Source organism: Nannobrachium achirus (genome assembly GCF_963921795.1).
Source record: "Nannobrachium achirus genome assembly, chromosome: 16".
Classification (NCBI taxonomy): Eukaryota; Metazoa; Chordata; class Actinopteri; order Myctophiformes; family Myctophidae; genus Nannobrachium; species Nannobrachium achirus.
This window is the reverse complement of record NC_137823.1, coordinates 32718048-32737031: the sequence shown is the minus strand read 5'-3', so window position 1 is coordinate 32737031 and position 18984 is coordinate 32718048. Positions and strand designations below refer to the sequence as shown.

At 45.5% G+C, this 18984-nt stretch overlaps 1 protein-coding gene across 1 annotated transcript in view; it reads left to right on the top strand.

Moving 5' to 3' along the window:
- nrxn3b (neurexin 3b) overlaps window positions 1–18984 on the top strand; it is a gene marked incomplete at both ends in the record, with an annotated part of 590571 nt that overhangs the window by 491390 nt on the left and 80197 nt on the right. The window contains one exon of the mRNA XM_080744342.1: window positions 11571–11742. Within this exon, the coding sequence (XP_080600468.1) occupies window positions 11571–11742 (172 nt within the window). The remainder of the gene's footprint in view (window positions 1–11570; window positions 11743–18984) is intronic.

Genomic DNA, 18984 nt, shown 5'->3' with positions numbered 1-18984 from the left:
GTCAATCAAGCGTGGTAATGCATGTTTTGAAGATTTCACTGAGAGAGGGTCATTCACGCAATTTCAGGATTGTAGGAAAGCCGTAATTTAATCCAGATACTTTAATGTGCGCCTCCAGCTTGGGCCCTGTTTAATTATTTGACCATCAGATGCACAAAAGAAGTGACTCCTGTGCCTGTGGAATAGCTGATCATTTGCACAAACCTCCGGGTGGCAATGAAGGTCCATTCCTGGCTCCTCCTGTCCTTGTGAGGAAGTGTCCTTGAGCGAGACACTGGATTTGGTTGAGAGTACTACCATCTTTGCGTGAATTAGGACACGACTTGTGATTTTTGCAAGTTGACTCGACTCAGTAAAAAGTTGAGTTGAAGTCGACTTTATCGTTTGATAACATCATCACATCACACACAATTATTTTGGGGGGGTCCCCAGATGATTAACTTAATGTGCAACATTGTTTTCTCACTAAACTGTAAACAAACCGACATAAATGTAAGTATAGAGGGTATCTTCACATTTCTAAAGTGCCAATTTAAGGACTTTTTAATACCTCTAAAATGACAAATTAAACATTGTCCAAATTGTCAAATTGTGAAAATAGCCGATCTACATGTAGATCTGCTATTTTCATAATAGAACCATGTTATACCAAATGTAATGTAGCAATATAATATTAGATCATTCTGTACTTGACAATAAGCAATCCTACTGTTTATGACGCACACATGGAGCAAAAATAATGATAGAAAAAAATACAAAGGATTTTTTTTTCAACTTCGACTTTCGACTTTCTCAGGTGGGAGTTGACTTGTGTAATGAAGTTGACTCAGTTTAGTACCACCATCTTTGTGTGAATGGGCACATTACAGTGCTTTGGATAAAAGGCACAATGGAAATGCAGACCTTAACCACTGTCTGGAACCCTTGCGTCCCTATTCTAGGGCGAACATTCTGCGAAAATAGCAGATCTAGAAGATGGCGCTTTAAGATCAGGTATTTTCAGCGAAGAGAGTTGGCGCGGAGCAAAAACAAAATGAGGGGGCCCAAGGATAGAGCTCCGGGGGACACCGCTCAGAAAAGTATGGTATATAGGTTTCAAGACATGGTTAACACCATCTGCATCTATGGCATTGGTTCTCAAACTTGGGGTCAGGACCCTAAGTGGGGTCCCCAGATTATGTTTTGGGGTCCCCAGATGATTAGCTTTATGTAATTTATTTTTCTCATTCAACGGTAAACAAACCAACATACAGTATAAGTGTATACAGGATATCTGCACATTTTTAAAGTGACAATTTAAGGACTTTCAAGACCGTTTTAATACCAAACTGGCCAAACTGTCAAATATTAAGTAAGCAAGAGGCGAACATATATCGGCTATTTTCACAATATTTATCTCTAGAACCGAGTTACATTAAATGTAATACCTACAATTGAGTACCTGAGACGAAAAACTGTCCATATTATAACATTTTGAATATCGATTTTTTTTTTTACCAGACTGTAAAACACAAACTAGAAGTTTTTAATCTGTTAAATTCTTAATGCACTCCCCCCTCATTTTGTTGAATTAGCTTTTTTTTACTTAACTCATATATATTAGTAATTATAAGACATAATACTTCTGGAAAGTGGAAAAACAGTGTTAAAAAGGACTAGTTTGTGGTTTACAGTCTGGCAAATCAAAAAATATCTATATAAAAAAAAAATACAATTATGGACTTAGACTGTTATTCGTTTCAGGTACTCAATTACAAGTGCTTGTCAGGGTGGGGGCCCCCGGTTCAAATATGTTTATTTTGGGGGTCACGGCTAAAAAAAGGTTTGAGAACCCCCATGGTCCATCTAGCATTATAAACTTTAGCAAACGTTCGACCTGAGAGAAGCTGACGTACACGAGAGCCGACAGCTACAAATCACTGCACCACCCCTGAGTTATCTCTGTCAATTACCGACAATAAATGGCCCCGGTTGCCACGAAGGCCAGGTGCATCAATCCAGCAACATTCCAACGTTGTCCAATAGCTGCTCTCCTCCAGCCTATCGATCCTGCCTCTACTGCTTCCACCGTCCAGTTTTGATGGTTCCTGACCGCAAAAGCTAACTTGAGCGCTGATGTCAGATGAAAGGATGGGGTGGGGGTGGGGGTGGGTTGGGGGATATGTAACCCAAACTCCCACCCAGGGACGTGTTCAGATTTTTGATATCAGATCTTCCTCTCTCCCTGTTGGGTCTTATAATATAGATCCACCACGGGACGGGTCCGTCCAGATACAACTGACGTTACCCGCTTGCTGCCCAGATACCAGATATCAACCAACACTAGGTTGCAATGTGATACCGCTTGTGTTGGAAAGCGAAACATCCTTACCCCATATTGCATCCTTACCCCGTAATCAGTGGCGTCAGTTCAGAAAAAGCTAAGGTATGGCAACATGACTGGTGTCTTACACGCGCGCGAAGGCCAGTCATGTTGCAACAGGCATGATACATTTATTTTAAGAAGTACATTTTTTTTTTTTACCCCGTTTCTATGGTTTCTTGGGCTGGATATGGCAGCCTGGAACGGTTGTTCAAGTGCATTGCACCTGTGCAGCTGACCTGCAGAACCTGGGAATATACCATTTTGTCAAGATTGGGAGAATAGCCTACAAGTGTGGAGAATATAATTATACCTTGTTAAAGTGACCATTTTTGTAACATTTTTGCATTTGTAGTTATTTTACTGTAATTTAACAACATAATAACCAGCACAGATAGACAAAGAGACATTCATGGACTTATATTTAAAAGTAACTTTAAATTTTTTTTATTTTCCCCCCTGGACCCAGGGTATGGCAGCTGCATACCCCTGCCATACCCAATTGACGCCCCTGCCCGTAATGCTTCCATCCCCAGAGTTCTAAGACATTCCCCGACCTTAACCCGCTTCCTGAGAAAAGTTCAGCATATTACATGTTCTTTTTTTTTGTTCTCGAAAATCAACACTGGACATGGGTCCAGTGTTGATTTCGTCGACTAAAACTGTGACTAAAATTTTAAATTTAAATAAAAATTAAATAAAAAACTAAGCTGTGATGACTAAAGGCTAAATATGTTGACAATTTCGTCAACAAAATAAAAACTAGACGTTAGGGAGGGACTAGTGAGAAGAGAGTCATTTTATGTTTAGTTGCTCTCAGGTGTTGCGTGCTGAAAATAGCAGATCTACAAGCTCACAACGCGTGTAAAATCAGCCATTACAATGTCATCAAGGCCCGCCAAAATACATTTGAGTTGACTAAATCAACTGTAGATTTAGTCGACTAAAATCGTATGATATTGTCGTATGATAGTTGACTAAAATTAGACTAAAACTTAAACTTTTCAGGTGACTAAATTATGACTAAAACTAAATGACATTTTATAAAACTAAATCAAAATTTGAACAATACTGCATGGGTCACACTATTCAGTGTGCATCCATACCAAACATACGCATGGAGCCATTTCATCTGGCCTATCCATGGTAGCTATATGGTCCTTAAAAAGTTTTGAATAGCCTTAAATTCATATTCATTTTAAAAAGGCCTTATTATTATTGTATTATAAATTATTATTATTTTTTTATACATTTTGTCAGGAGATTTCTTTCTCCAAATCAGTCAGACTGTTTCGCCAAACCAAAATATGCCTATGTATATGTCTTTTATGCGCACAGACCATTTCTTAGGTTAAGTCACATGACCACAAGTGTTTGTGGGGCAGCATTACCAGGCAGCATTGATGGCAATCTAAATGGTGCTACAGTTATTACCGTCAGCAAGTGCAATTCTGTAGTTTTTCCTTTCTGCTTCAGTTGGATTCAGTCAAGCGAGGTAGCAATCTCACGTCCTCTCTACGACAGCCAAGCTAGCAAACGAATGGCTTCATGGCTAAAAGCGATCAATTCTTGAGAAAAGGGAATAGTCAACATGGTTAACATTCGATGTGGCATCAAAATGTCTTAAAAAGTCTTAAATGTAAACTTCCCGATACCTGCAGACACCCTCTTCTGTTGGCTTTTCTTCCCCACCCCCCCAGAGCTAAATGAACTGATTCCCTTCTTGCTACCGCAAAGCAGCATTGACATGTGTGTATCTTATCCACAGGGTTCCCACAGTCATAAAATTCCTGGAAATATTTTGAAATTAGAAAAAAAAAAATCCAGTACTGGAAAACTTTTGGAATTGATCAAGGGTCCTGGAAGGTCCTGGAAAAAATTGCCGTGCATTGTCTTCGGTTATTGATTTTGTTAATACCTCTGAAATGACACCACCATGAAACCGTGTTAAACAAAATTCCTCAACTCTTAGTGCTCATTAGGGTGCCGGGGTCCCCAGTTAAAATATGAATATTTCGGGGGTCACGGCCTGAAAAGTTTGAGAACCACTGTCTTTGAGAATTGCTTATAGGAGTAAGCGACTCGTTATTGAGCTGAATTATTATTATATAGTCCTGGAAATCGGGTTAAATATTCTGGAAAAGTTTGGAAATTAATTGGTAAAAATGTGTGGGAACCCTGTATCCAGGTCTGTGGCTTTAGCAGAAAAGCTATTGGGTGGGTTGGGGGATGAGGCAGTGGTGGAAAAAAAGTACTTGTTTTACTTAAGTAAAAGTATCAATACTGCAACGTAGAAATACTCTATTACAAGTAAAAGTCCTGACTTCAAAATGTACTTGAAGAAAAGTACGAAAGTATTGGCATCAAAATATATTCAAAGTACTAAAAGTAAAAGTACAAAATATTTGAAAATAGCAGATCTACAAGCTCACAACGCGTTGCGATGCAACGCGTTGTGAGCTTGTAGATCGGCTATTTTCAAATATCCTAGGTATAAAGTAGGGCTAACGTGGATTAATGTATGTTTTATAATTATTTATGTGCAAAGTAACTACAGTAGTAACTAAAGTTTTCAAATAAATGTAGTGGAGTAAAAAAAACATTTGGACCCGAGATGTAGTGGAGTAGAAGTACTGTTGTTTCCTGTAGGTTTTTTCATCTCACTCACGTCACTTTGTCTGCTGACCTCACTCAGCAACGAAATAAACTAAAATAAAAATAAAACAATTCACAGGAGGCAAGCAGTGATCACCCCATGATGTGCACTGCAATTTAGTTTCAAATGCACTACATTGCATGTTTTGAGAGTGAAAAAATAAGAAGACACGTGTGACATGTGTGATATGGGCAGCTTGCCCCAGGAAATGTGCCAATCTCAACAGGAAACAACTGTAAAAGCATTGGAAATTGGAGATACTCAAGTAAAGCACAAATAACTCAAAATTGTACTTAAGTACAGTACTTAAGTAAATGTACTTTTACACCACTGGTGAGTTGGGGGATGAGGTCATCTTGTGAAGAAGCCCATATCCTCCTCCTCCTCCTGCGTGCAGCAGCTGTCTTCTAAGAGGCTGCGGGGGCTACTGCCGCTTTAACTGATGCTCCGTGCCTGCGCTCTCTGCCCGGGGGGGGCCTCCTCGCATGTTGGCTGCATCGATCGGACCCCCCGAATTGGATTGCGACGGGCCTGATTATTGGTGTCGGTGTGTATCACGTCACGTGGGACCCCTGGAGCTCCCCGTGCCGAGCCCAGGTGTGTTGGCCTGCGCCGGTGGAGGGCTGGTTGGTGTGTGACTGCAATCAGTGTCGGTCACAAAAGGTATAGGAGCACACATGCTGCACCCACACCCACGGTGTGTGTACTGCTCACACGTGCAGACACAAACGCACACACACTGTTTCCTTGCGGCGGTTATGCTGCCAACATAATCGCATTCGATAAAGTGGTGCAGCAGCAGTGGCTGGTGTGCGGTGGGCATCGCGCGGTGTGTGTGGGTGTGTGTTTGAACATAAAAAGCACTTTAACACAACATAACAGTTAATTGTCACTGTCCCCAATGTAATTTGTTATTGAGTGCGGTGTTTGTGCTGCTTATGTAAGGTCATTGAAACAAAGACACACTGCACAAGGTTACGCTTTGCAACTTTATGGGTTGCATCCATTTGTCTCTGTGTGTGTGCGTGTGTGCGTGCGTGTGTGCGTTTGTGTGTGTGTGTGTGTGTGCGTGCGTGCGTGCGTGCGTGCGTGCGTGCGTGCGTTTGCACGCATTTCTGCTCCCCGTTGTGTTTGTGTTTACAAACGAGTTGTAGTGTGCACGCGCGTGCGCTCACTTATACGTGCACGCCTGGTGTTTGAAAGTGATTTTCACTGCATCATTTGTTTACCCCCGGAATAGCAGCCATCATCTTTTCCACTAAGAGAACAATAGCCATTTTTCCCCTTTTGCTCAGGAGACAATGAAGTGCCTTCCCGCCTCGCGAGCGACAGGCCAATAAAAAGCGTAATTGGATCTGTCAATCAAACAATGCTGCAGAGCGGGGGGAGGGGAAGGGGGGGCAGGCAGGCAGGCGAGTAAGGTGGGTGGGTGGCGAGTGCATGGCGGCAGGGTAGCCGGACACCAAGGGTAGTGCGGGCGGGGGAACACACACACACACGCACGCCCACACACACACATGGCGAGCCCGCCGCGGTAGCCGCGGGGTGTGCTGCGGCGGCTTGTCGTGTTCCGTTGTTTGTTTGCACGGCGGCCGGGGGGCTTGACGATCAGTCTTTGTTTGTTAGGTATTAGTGGGTCGCTGATGTGGCTTTGATGGGACCACACAGGGGAGCACCGGGCTGCCAGGGGGGCTTCTGAAGGTCACGGACGGAGGATGTACCGTTATTAGGGATGGGATGATATTATGAAAAATGTCATATCACGATTATCGTGGCAAAAGAAATCGCGATTTACGATATTACAGCGATAATCAAAATCCATTATCCTGGGGCGGAACATTTAGCTAGTTGTGAGCTTCTACATCGGCTAAGACGTTTGATAGAGAGTGGAAAAAGGACTGTATCAAGTATATTATAAATACCTTTTACCAGTTATAGTGGGTTTAAGTGGTACCGGATACGCAGCCCGGCAAATACAAGGTGGATTGATCCAGTGCATGACGGAGGACAATATCACGATAAATTAAATCTCCACGATACGATTATCGTGAGTATTTTTTAATCACGATAAAAGATAATATCGCTTATCATCCCATCCCTAACGGCTATAGCGCATGGCGCGTCCGTCCACGTCATTTGTTTTGCGCCTTGGCGCCTTCAAGCGCGTTGGCGATTGATCGTGACCGATCCCATGCCCGTCGTTAGTGAACCGGAGCAGACAGGAGCCTCTATAGTATAGTTTTTTTCACAGCACAGTGCACACTATCCCGACATCCCCCTTGTCACATTAAATTATCAGCACATTTGTGTGTGCATGCTTACCTAAGCCAGTCTGCCTCGCATACAGTATGTTTTTGTGAGCACGTGCGTGCGTGCTTGAGTGCCTGCGTGCTTGGGTGTGCGTGTGTGCGTGTGTGCGTACAGGCGTGCGTGCGTGCGTGCATGCAGGCCTGCATGTACTCTCACATGCAGGCATTTGCATGTGCCTGTGTTGGATCTGCATATGATATCGTTGTTGTCGGGTGGAAACCTTATGTGCAAAACCGTTTGTTTTGTAATTATCATTTTAAAAATGATCTAAACTAGTGAAAACAGCCGATCTGCAAGCACACAACGCCTCGCACCGCGAGGCGTTGTGTGCTTGTAGATCAGCTGTTTTCACTACTTTTGTGCGACGGACTTGTGTGATGAAGCGGGGCTTTACTTAGCGAAAAAAATTACAAATTTGAAACTTGGAGATACGAGGTTTCTGCCCGACAACGACGATATGCATGTCTGTGCGCACACACGCGCCCCGTTTGTGTGCCACTCTAAGTGGCATTTCCATTTTAACGATGACTACTTAAATAAAGAGGGCTTTTACAGCCTCTCTCTCCGAGCGAGATGTTAAGTGAGTGCCGAGGCAGTTGTGAGGCGCGTGCCTCTGCTTTTAGCAGATGGGTTTCTCTTGTCTGCGGCGTTGTTCCTTTTACCGTGCAGGCGAGCCTCGCTGGAAGATTGTTACCGAGACGAGCTACCACCACCGCTGTTCTCTGCATTGTGGGCCTGAGCACATTATAATGACTTGAAGTCTCTTTTTACCAAGCAGACAAAAGGGGAGGGTGTGTGCGTGTGTGCGTGTGTGCGTGTGTGCGTGTGTGCGTGTGCGTGTGCGTGTGCGTGTGCGTGTGCGTGTGCGCGTGCGTGCGTGCGTGTGTGTGTGGAATAGTGTGAAAGTATTATATATCGTTGTTGTCGGGTGAAAACCTTGTACGTCCAAAACCGTTCGTTTCGCATTTAGCGTTTTAAAAATGATTTCAACTAGTGAAAACAGCCGATCTACAAGCACACAACGCCTCGCACCACAAGGCGTTGTGTGCTTGTAGATCTGCTGTTTTCACTACTTTTGTGCGACAGCCTTGTGTGAAGCAGGGCTTTGCTTTGCGAAAGAACATACAAATTTGAAACCTGGAGATACAAGGTTTCCACCCGACAACGACGATATATGAGGTATTACATAGCCAGATCCTCAGGCCAGTTATCAGTTAAAGAGGACTTACCTGGGGAGCTGTGCACAATTACCGCTTGTTTTCGATGAGTGGTGGTTCATTCGACAGTACCCTGCTTTTCACGCTGAACGAGCGTGAACTTCTCTTTCTCTCTCCGCTCGCTAACTACCAAACATCACGCTCTGCGCAGCCAATCCACAAAAACGCCCACGGCACCACCTGAACCCCGCAACTGAAAAACACACGGCAACAAAAGACAACATTCTAATTGAGCGGTGCTTCATGAAGGGGAGCTGCATGTAGTTTTCATTCCACGTTTCCAGGATGCTCTCATCAGACGAGCGTACAATTGATACAAGCTTGATCAACAAGCCCGTAGACTTCCATGCCGGCGCCCCACACCTCCTTAGGTACCGCCAGTATGCAGTACAGAGACAAGCAGTGGTGTCAGTTCAGAAAAAGCTAAGGTATGGCAACATGACTGGTGTCTTGCACACGCGCGAAGGCGCTAAGGTAAGGAGCTAAGGTATGGCAACATGACACCAGTCATGTTGCCATACCTTAGCTCAACAGGCATACCTTAGCTCAACAGGCATGATACATTTATTTTAAGTTTCCCCCTGTTTCTATGGTTTCTTGGGCTGGATATGGCAGCCTGGAGCGGTTGTTCAAGTGCTGCTAAACTTGGCATGTTAGTAAATGTGCCACAATTAGCCCTTCACTATGCCCCTCCCAGCCTTGGCAAGCAGGAAGTTATTCTAAGCTTGCATTGGACAAAAGCTTTTTGGGAGGGGCATATTCTAAGCTAGCATTGGACAAAAGCTTATTGGGAGGGGCATAGTGAAGGGCTAATTAACAATAATGCATTGCACCTGTGCAGCTGACCTGCGGAACCTGGGAATATACCATCTTGTCACGATGGGGAGAATACAAGTGTGGAGAATATAATTATAACACCTTGTTAAAGTGACCATTTTGTTAAATTTTGCATTTGTAGTTATTTTACTGTAATTGAACAACATAATAACCAGCACAGATAGACAAAGAGACGTGGACCCAGGGTATGGCAGCTGCATACCCCTGCCATACCCAATTGACGCCCCTGGTATGCAGTAGTACAGAGACAAGCTTGACGTTGGGTCTCAGAGGTGGAAAATACTCTACACGCAGTGTCTTAAGGTCATATCTTCTTTCTTGTGCATTGAAAACCACCGTGCAAATACAGCATTGTACAAACGTTGAATGTTAAAAGCTGCATCTGTAGACTACAGTAAGGTTGCTGCGAATAATATCCACCTCCCCCACGTAAACGGCGGCTTATTTTCCCCCAATTGCCTGGAGCACCTTCTATAAGGTAGCAGCTTATAAAATACTCAATATAACAGCTCAGTGGGTGGTCTAGCGCAACGCCGTATAATCTGCCATATCGGAGCACACTGCAAGGCTGTTAAGTATAGGTTGGAGTTATAAGTGCTTTTGCTATAGCAATTAAGAGAGGCCCTGTGATGTTAAAAACAGATTGGTACGATTAAGTACAGTGCCCTAATCAGTGCACGGACCTGGGCAGGTGATGCTAAGTGCGGGCTGACATTATCAAAGTCCCAACGTTCCGAGTGTTGGCGTCGGAGACGGGGCAGATCTCTTAGCGGCGCGAGTCATTCGCGTGCCAGGCATCCTAATTTTGGTTTTGTTATGACAAACAGTCCCTCCGCTCAGAGCCTCTAAAGTAGGTAATTACACTGAGAGAATCCCGATGGGGGATTAAAAACAAATGGAAAACAAACGGCCTTTGCCTCCTCATCGCTGCTCACTCAAAACCCCCGGCCTCCGCGGCTGAAACCCGTTCCTTATGACGCCTATACATGATGTGCCCATGAATGCACAAGCACCCGCGATAAAAAAAAACCCAACCAATTGATGAAAATGAGAGGGGCAGAGGGAGGGGGTTGGCGATTGAGGTGGAGGATGAAGCCCGATTTACTCTTTGTCTCAGAACAAGGGTCTTCCAATGTTCCTTTCAGGCAGGACCCCTTATGAAGCAAGGACCCCCCAACTCTGAGGACACCCTAGGGGTCCCTGACCCCCTGTCAAAGACCCCAGTCTTAGAACATTGTCGAGTGTCGAAAAAACCCCGGTCTACAACCTTGCAGATCCATATTTTTAGTGAGTGACACCGCTGCACGCCAGAGCGCAGGGGCGTACATTTTTTCCCCTCTGGGTCCAGAGGGGAAAATAAAAGCTACTTTTAAATCTAAATCCATGAATGTCTCTTTGAAACCATAGAAACAGGGGGGGAATAAATAAAATGTATTTAAAATAAATGTATCATGCCTCTTGCTAAGGTATGGCAACGAAGGCGCGCGTGCAAGACACCAGTCATGTTGCCATACCTTCGCTTGTTCTGAACCGACGCCACTGCCAGAGCATAAATGACGGTGTGTCATCGTGGGGTCACGCCACAGTAGGTAGACGTGTCCGCCTCGGCTCCGCGAGGACTCCACAAAGCATATGGCGTCCGCGCGGTTAATGCAGGGGCCACGGCAGAGAAGGCATCTGTCCAGCCAGCTTTGCAGTGACAGGATTCATTCGGGGTGCATTACTCATCATTACTATCTCCGCTGGCAGCCTATTTTCATCACATTACAGCGGAATAATGAAGCATAGCTAGCTAGCATCCGCAGGTTCTTTAGGTGGTACGCCATTAGCGCCGGGGCCGAGGGCATTCAACCGCGCCCGTTTCCATTCAACCTTTTTTTTCCCGTCGCGTTTGCTGTTTCATTACTGTTCGACAATGGCAGTCAACAATCGCACTTTTGTCGGCTTCGACAATGCCGGCGGATGCGGAGCTAAGTGCGGCGCCGTACCTTTACAGCTGTATAGCACTCAGCAGGCTTTCAGAAATGGGTTTGCATATGGCAAACGACGCTTTTGTCATTGTGCAATCTAAAGGAGTCTGTAATTGCTTTCGCAAGACTCAATGCGAGTCTGAAATCAGCTCAGTAACTGCTAGCTTATGTGGTTTCTTCTGTGTGTTTTTTTTTTCTTTTCTCTCCGCGCCTCACAGGAGCAAGGCAAAGTGGGGGTGACGTTCAACATCGGCACGGTGGATATCGGCGTGAGGGAGGACACGACGCCCATCAACGACGGTAAATACCACCTGGTGCGGTTCACCAGGAACGGCGGCAATGCCACGTTGCAGGTGGACAACTGGCCAATCAACGAGCACTTCCCCACAGGTACCTCCCCCTCTGTTATCTGAATGTTAACAATTAGTAGTTGTTAGTTTGAACGCATCGGCTGTGAGATTTGTTTCAAATTTGGGGGAAATGGACACCCAATGGACATCACCTGCTTTTATTCTGGGGTATAGTTTTATTGTTTCTCCCCCTGTGCCCTAGCCCAGTGGTTCTCCTTTTTAGGCAACAACCCCCAAAATAATCATATTTTAACTGGGGACCCCCTCACCCTGATGAGCACTAAGAGTTGAGGCATTACATTTTGTATAACACGGTTCTATTGTGAAAATAGCAGATCTACATGCTCACAACGCCTCGCGTTGCGAGGCGTTGTGAGCATGTAGATCAGCTATTTTCACAATTTCTGCCTCTAATATTTGACAATTTGGCCGATGTTTAATTTGTCATTTCAGAGGTATTAAAAAGTCCTTAAGTTGTCACTTTAGAAACGTGCAGATACCCTCTATACACTTAAAACTTTATGTTGGTTTGTTTACTGTTGAGGGTAGAAAACAACGTTGCACATTAAGTCAATCATCTGGGGACCCCCACAAAATAATTTGAGGACCCCCCTGGGGGTGGTCCCGACCCACGGATTGAGAACCACCGGTCTAGCAAATGGCACATGCAGGGGGAGAACATGAGGAGAATGCCGAGGCGATACGCTTGGCTTCCTCCTGTCTGGGATCGTGCCTTGCTTATTATTCCTCGACACTGTCCTGTTTTTCTCGAGTACAGACAGATGTTGCCTGTTAACACACTTTGCACGTTGCTCTCCTCCCTTCCCCCCACCCTCCTTCGGAGACAGTTTTTTATGCCCAGAATACGCAAGGAAAAACACCTCCGAATTTGGAACGTGGACCGCTAATAGCCACCCCAAGCTGGTGCGTGCTGTGGCTGTGCACAGGGACGTGCTGCTGGCCATTGGGAAAAGCGGGACAACTCCCCAACGGCTGGTTCATTCCTGGCCGGTCCAGGCCAGCCATTAGGAAAATAATAAAAATAAAATGTCGGCCTTCGTTCCATTTTGGGGGCTGGGCGGCCAACAAAGTAAATCATCACTGTCGGGCAGAAACCTCGTATCTCCAAGTTTCAAATGTGTACATTTTTTCATCATACAAGGCCGTCGCACAAACATAGTGAAAACAGCAGATCTACAAGCACACAACGCCTCGCGGTGCGAGGCGTTGTGTGCTTGTAGATCGGCTGTTTTTACTAGTTTAAATCATTTTTAAAATGGTAAATACAAAACACACGGTTTTGGACATACAAGGTTTCCACCCGACAACGACGAAATATAACTCATGTAATTGGCCCACTGGCTTGTCACTTTGTCACAAATCTTTGAGTAGCAGCAGCGCTATAGAGAGAGATCTCTCTCTATAGCGCGCAATGAGGGCCTCTCCAACTCTTTTTCCCGGGCTGAATCAGGGGCCCAGCATGTCCCTGGCTGTGCACCACTCCACCCAAACACACACACACACACACACGCACGCGAGAAAGATGAAAAAGAAACGCTTCATTTGCGCCCAGACACCTGGCCCCGCGCGAGAAAGCGGTCCAAACCCGACCAGCTTTTTGTCTCTGGCGTGGGGAATTATGGCGAGGCGACACCCGAGCCAGGTGGCTTTCTGGGAGGGATTGAAAGGTAACCAGGGGGTCTGGTTTTCGGTGGCTCAGCGAGCACAGGAGGCAGGTGGGAGGGTGGGCCTGCTGGCCTGCATCTATCTCTCACCACTCGTAGGTCGGGGAAAAGCAGCGCAGCGGCTGAATACAAATGGGGTCATCAAAGGCAGCTCGGCGCCATTTGGAGACTCCGGCACTCCCCTCATTTGGAACAGAGACGGGCAGCTCATTTAGCGCGCGCGTGTGTGTGTGTGTGTGTGTGTGTGTGTGTGTGTGTGTGTGTGTGTGTGTGTGTGTGTGTGTGTGTGTGTGTGTGTGTGTGTGTGTGTGTGTGTGTGTGTGTGTGTGTGTGTGTGTGTGTGTGTGTGTGTGTGTGTGTGTGAGAGACCACTGCTTTTTCCAGTCCGCTGGGTTGTCTGTCCTGCACTTTGATATGGGTGTATATTCCTAACCAGGGATGGGACGATATGAAAATTTCAGATCACGATTATTAGAAATCGCGATTTACACTATTATCGCGATAATCAATACCATTATCTTGGGGGGGAACATTTGCCAAAAAATAGCCGATCTACAAGCTCACAACGCGTAATAGAGTGAAAAAATCACACCCGTGTGAACTGAGCGGTGGTTTACCCCCCCCCCCCTTCCCCCCTGTGTGTGTGTGTGTGTGTGTGTGTGTGTGTGTGTGCGTGCGTGTGTGTGTGTGTGCCTGGTCTGGCCTGGCCTGAACAACAGCGCCCCTCCCTTAACATGTGTGGTCATAAAAGGTACTGCAGGCCTGCAGGCTACATACAGACACGCACACACACACGGACGGACGGACGGACGCATACACACACGGCCACGTATAGGAGACGGTGTAACCACCGCTCAAAAGGACTATCAAGTATGTAAATTATAAGTACCTTTTACCAATTATAGAGGGTTTAAGTGGTACCGGATATCCAGCTTGGCAAATAAAAGGTGAATTGATCCCAGTGCATGACGGAGGACGATATCACGATAAATTAAATCTCCACGATACGATTATCGCGAGTGTTTTTTATCACGATAAACGATAATATCGCTTATCATCCCATCCCTATTTCTCACCAGCCTGTGGAAAGTGCTCCCTTGTTTTTCTTCTCTTTGCGTTAATCAGACCTCAGTTCCACTTAGTCATACGGCTGTAAACATATTGAAGAGCCACAGGATGCGAGTCGATGTGAGAAAGTGATTATAAAAGGGAGCTATAGGGGGAACAATAAAGAATAATCTAGGGTTGAACTGAAAGGAGTTCTAGCAGGCTCCGGTTTCTTGTGTTGCTTGGTCCTTATTGTTGCATTCAGCTATATGGTTTACTGTAGGAGTAATGCAGGGGTGTCACACCAAGTTCTGGGCCCTGGGTAAAAGGATTCACTGCGGGCCCCCCATGAATGTTCTTCATAGGGGGAGGGGGTTTAACCCATTTAGACTGGGAACGCATTATGTTGTGCTTTAACTATTGAAAAGTAGCAGATATACAAGCTCAAACGAACAAGGTTTTTTGAAAAACCTGTTTCTATGTCAGTGGTGCTCAAACTTTTTCATGTGAAGGACCCCCAAAATGGTATGTATTTGGCACCGGACCCCCATCTCAAAATATTTAGTTCCTAGGGACACCCCCAGAAGCAAGAAGAGTTACAAATGTTCACTTAAAAAATACATATAATATATTCAAAGATTTGCTCAAATTTTCACAACTTTTCAAAAATAGCTAGATCTACTACAAGCTCGCTGTGCGGCCCTCAGTGCCGTGCTGTTAGCTTGTATATTTATCTGCTATTTTTCAATAGCTAAAGTATATAAAATAATTAAGGCCCCTCCACCTTGGGCCCTAACTCAGTCCCACTTTCCCCCCTTGTGACGGCCCCCGAGGAATGTACTCAGAAAAACAAAGGTTCTTAAACTTGCCAAAGTGTCACAAAGACACGCTGACCAACACCGAAGGCTGAATCAGATTTATTTCTCTTTGTGACACGTGGGTTCAAATTGAGAGAAAATGAAGACGTTATGACTTAGTTTTGTGGAGTACGATCCCTCTATCTTTATAGCACCTCCTCCATTCAAAAAGCTCATCTCTGCACAGGGCATTCAACCCACATATACAGTATAGCACCAACAGAGGACCAAAGGTCCATTTATTTTTTCATACACAACACACAACCGCCACCCCTCCTCGCACACATAATCTCACTGGTATTGATTGCAGCTTGGAGAGTTTTAGTGTCACGCAGTGTGCAGTAAATGCTGCTTTGAAAAGGCTTTTTTCCAGCTGAGAAAGATCTTCATGCTGGAGTGCCTGGCTGGCATCTACAGCAGGGGTCGTACAACGTTTTCAGGCTGAGGACCCCTTAGCTGAGAGAGATGAAGCAGGGACCCCCAGATTCCATATAGTTTCATCGTTTCGACAGCACAATCATCAGTGTATTTTGGATTCATGTCAATTTGTGTTATCAGATATGTAACCACTTGAACCGTCAATACTTAATAAACTTGACCTTTCACTCGGTACTTAGTCTGCTCTTTTTCCCCTCTACACCAAACCTCTTTGCCGAAAATAGCCGATCTACAAGCTCACAACGCCTCGCAGTGCGAGGCTTTGTGAGCTTGTAGATCTGCTATTTTTGGCTAAAGTTCTCAGAATATGGACACTAGGGTTCAAGTGGTTAATATAAAAAAGGAGGAAAAAAAGGTTTCTATCACACAGAGATTTGAAGGACCCCCTGTAGTAACTCTGAGGACCCCCTAGGCGTCCCGGATCCCCCTGTTGAAGACCCCTGATCTACAGTACAGCCTCAGCGTTGTGAGAGAAGACCTTTAGGACCTCCCTTCTCCGCAGGCCTGCTGTCACGTCCCCCTCATTGGGGACGGGGCGGGACGTGTTGTCCCCCTGCCGACGGCAGTGCCGTGACCTGGCACTCTGGCTGGGTTCAGTGGGGAGTGCAGGTGATGTGAATAGCTTCTGTTTTTCTGCCCAGTGGTGGGATTTAAAGTACTCAAACGTTTTGTGCCATTTCAAAACTTCACACGCCCTGCCATTTCTAGTGGATTGGCAGAACATTGAGCTTGTAGTTCAGCTATTTTTGCAATTTTTCAGTGTTTCAGCTGTACTGTAAAATACCACAAATAATAAGGTATTGATAATGTGTCGAGCACACGTGCACACTGTGTAGACTGTACTGGCTGCACTGTAAAGTTTGAGCCCATGTGTTCAAAAGTAGCAAAGATACCTGATCTACAACAATGCAACGCCATGCATGCGTTGAGATTTCTGTGAAAACTTTGGAACATTTCTGACAAATTTGGGCATTTACTCAAGTACTTTAATTACTAAAGTAAACGTTTTACACTTTTAATTTAGGCTGCACCCACACCAAAGTACCTAGATTCCTCATTCCGCCAATGTATTTCAATGAGACTGGAGCGTTCTTTTGCAGAAATCCTCTACTGGCATGAAACCGCTCCATTCTCATTGAAATGCATTGGTGGAATGGGGATTCCACTCTCATAGGTACTTTGGTGTGGGTGCAGCCTTACTTTGTATTTCCATTTTTTCCAATACTTTATACTTTTACGCCATTACATCTCAGAGACAAATATTGTAGTTTTTAGTCTGCTATTAATGTAATTAAAAAAAAGTATATTTTGATGTCAATAGTTTTGTACTTTTACTCAAGTTAATTTTGAATACAGGCCTTTTACTTACCAAATAGAGTATTTGTATATTGTGCTATAAGTACTTCTATTTAACATCTGAGTACTTATTCCACCACTGCCCTTGTAATGACCCGAAACTTTAATTTGCAATCGATCGCTATTTGACCAAATTTAAATGTTTTAACTGTGCATTCACAACAACATCGTTCAGTGTGTGCTGTCTCAGCCTCTCGTCGTTGGTCAATATGCCTGATCAAAGCCTGTTAAAAAAATTTTACCGGTGATTGGTTGTCCATTTTGGCCTCGTTGTACAGCGCCACGCCATAGAGAAGCAGAGAGAGAGAGAGAGAGAGAGAGAGAGAGAAAGACATGGAGAAATACCTTTTTAGCCTTGGATCCCTTCCAATGGATCCTGTTGAGGTTTTCATCGCTATTCTGTGCGCTCACAGTTCGTCTGTCCGTCCGTGGGAGGTCTGCATGTGTGCAGAGGCGTCAATTGGGTATGGCTAGGACTAGGTATGGTAGCTGCCATACCTTGGCTACAGGGGAAAAAATAAAATGTACTTCTTAACCCTATTAGTGCCTATCCCGAACAAGTTTGGCTTTATTTCAATCCAATACAATATTTTATTTGCTATTTTACTTACCCCGAGCTGCTTGGAGCAACGTGGGTGGTCCTTGCTCGTCCAGCGCTTGCCAACGAGAGACGCTAGATGGTCCGACGATTTATTCCATTGAAAATGGTTTAAAATAAAGTTTAGAGCCCCCCCCCAAAAACCTCTATATATACTGTCGGCGGCGCGACGTATTCCAGGGTGCCTATCCCGAACTAGTTCGGGATATTTAATAAAATGAATTATTTAATCGGAGGCCTCAACGAAGCCCCGGTCTAAACGTCCATCCATGGTCCAGGCCAACACTCGGCCATACACGGGCCGTAGTCGCGCTAACGGCCGCATCGCGCCGCCCACTCCAATAATAAATCACATCTTTAGACAGGATTTTCTCCGGATTGTGTTCCCAGACCCAAAGAGAAAGTTTTTTGCGACTGAAATAGCTTTAGATCGGGCTTCTAAATGGGTTAGCATTTTGGCTACGTGTCAGCTAGCTTCCTCCTCTCGTCACCCACAGCATTGGCTGGAGTGAAATCCCAAGGCACTTGGGACAGTGTCGACGGAAGCTAGAGCGAAGGTCTATAGAGAAATTTCTGGCACTCTAGCGCCCCTTGTGGCCGGTGGCACTGTATGAGTTAAAATAAATTCATCATGCCTGTTGCTAAGGTATGGCAACATGACTGGTGTCTTGCGCCTTCGCGCCTTCGCGCGCGTGCAAGACACCAGTCATGTTGCCATACCTTAGCATTTGCTGAACTGACGCCACTGCATGTGTATTTGTGTGTGTGTGTGGGGGTGGTGGTGGGGGGGGGGGGGCACAAGGATCGAATTACGTGGTAATTTCGCCTTCTCTTCTGCACAGGTAATTTTCAGGACGCTCACTGATAGAAATTCAACAATGATTGATTTTTATCCCTCCCCCCCCCTCCATCCATGCACCCTCGCTCCCCCTCCTTGTAAAGGCGTTGTCATCTGGTGAGTAATTATGGGTTAGGGTGCAGACTCATCGACTCCCCGTGCGTTGAGGGCCACCACCAGGCTCTCAGGGCCGCTCAATAAACAGTTACCGGATCTGCTCTGCTTCTTACCTGACCCCCCCCCCCCCCCCCCCGGCCGGGGGAATAGGTGAGGAGCAAGGTGCCTGCCATGCGCGATCGCTTGTCTGTCAAAGGCCCGCTTGCAAAATAGACCCCGCCCCCCTCCATGGACGGCTCCGGGGAGGGCTTATGTTTGAGCACCACTGACATGTAAACATAGCTTTTGCTATGTCGCGTGCGTGCGTGCGTGCGTGCGTGCGTGCGTGTACACACAAACACGAAAA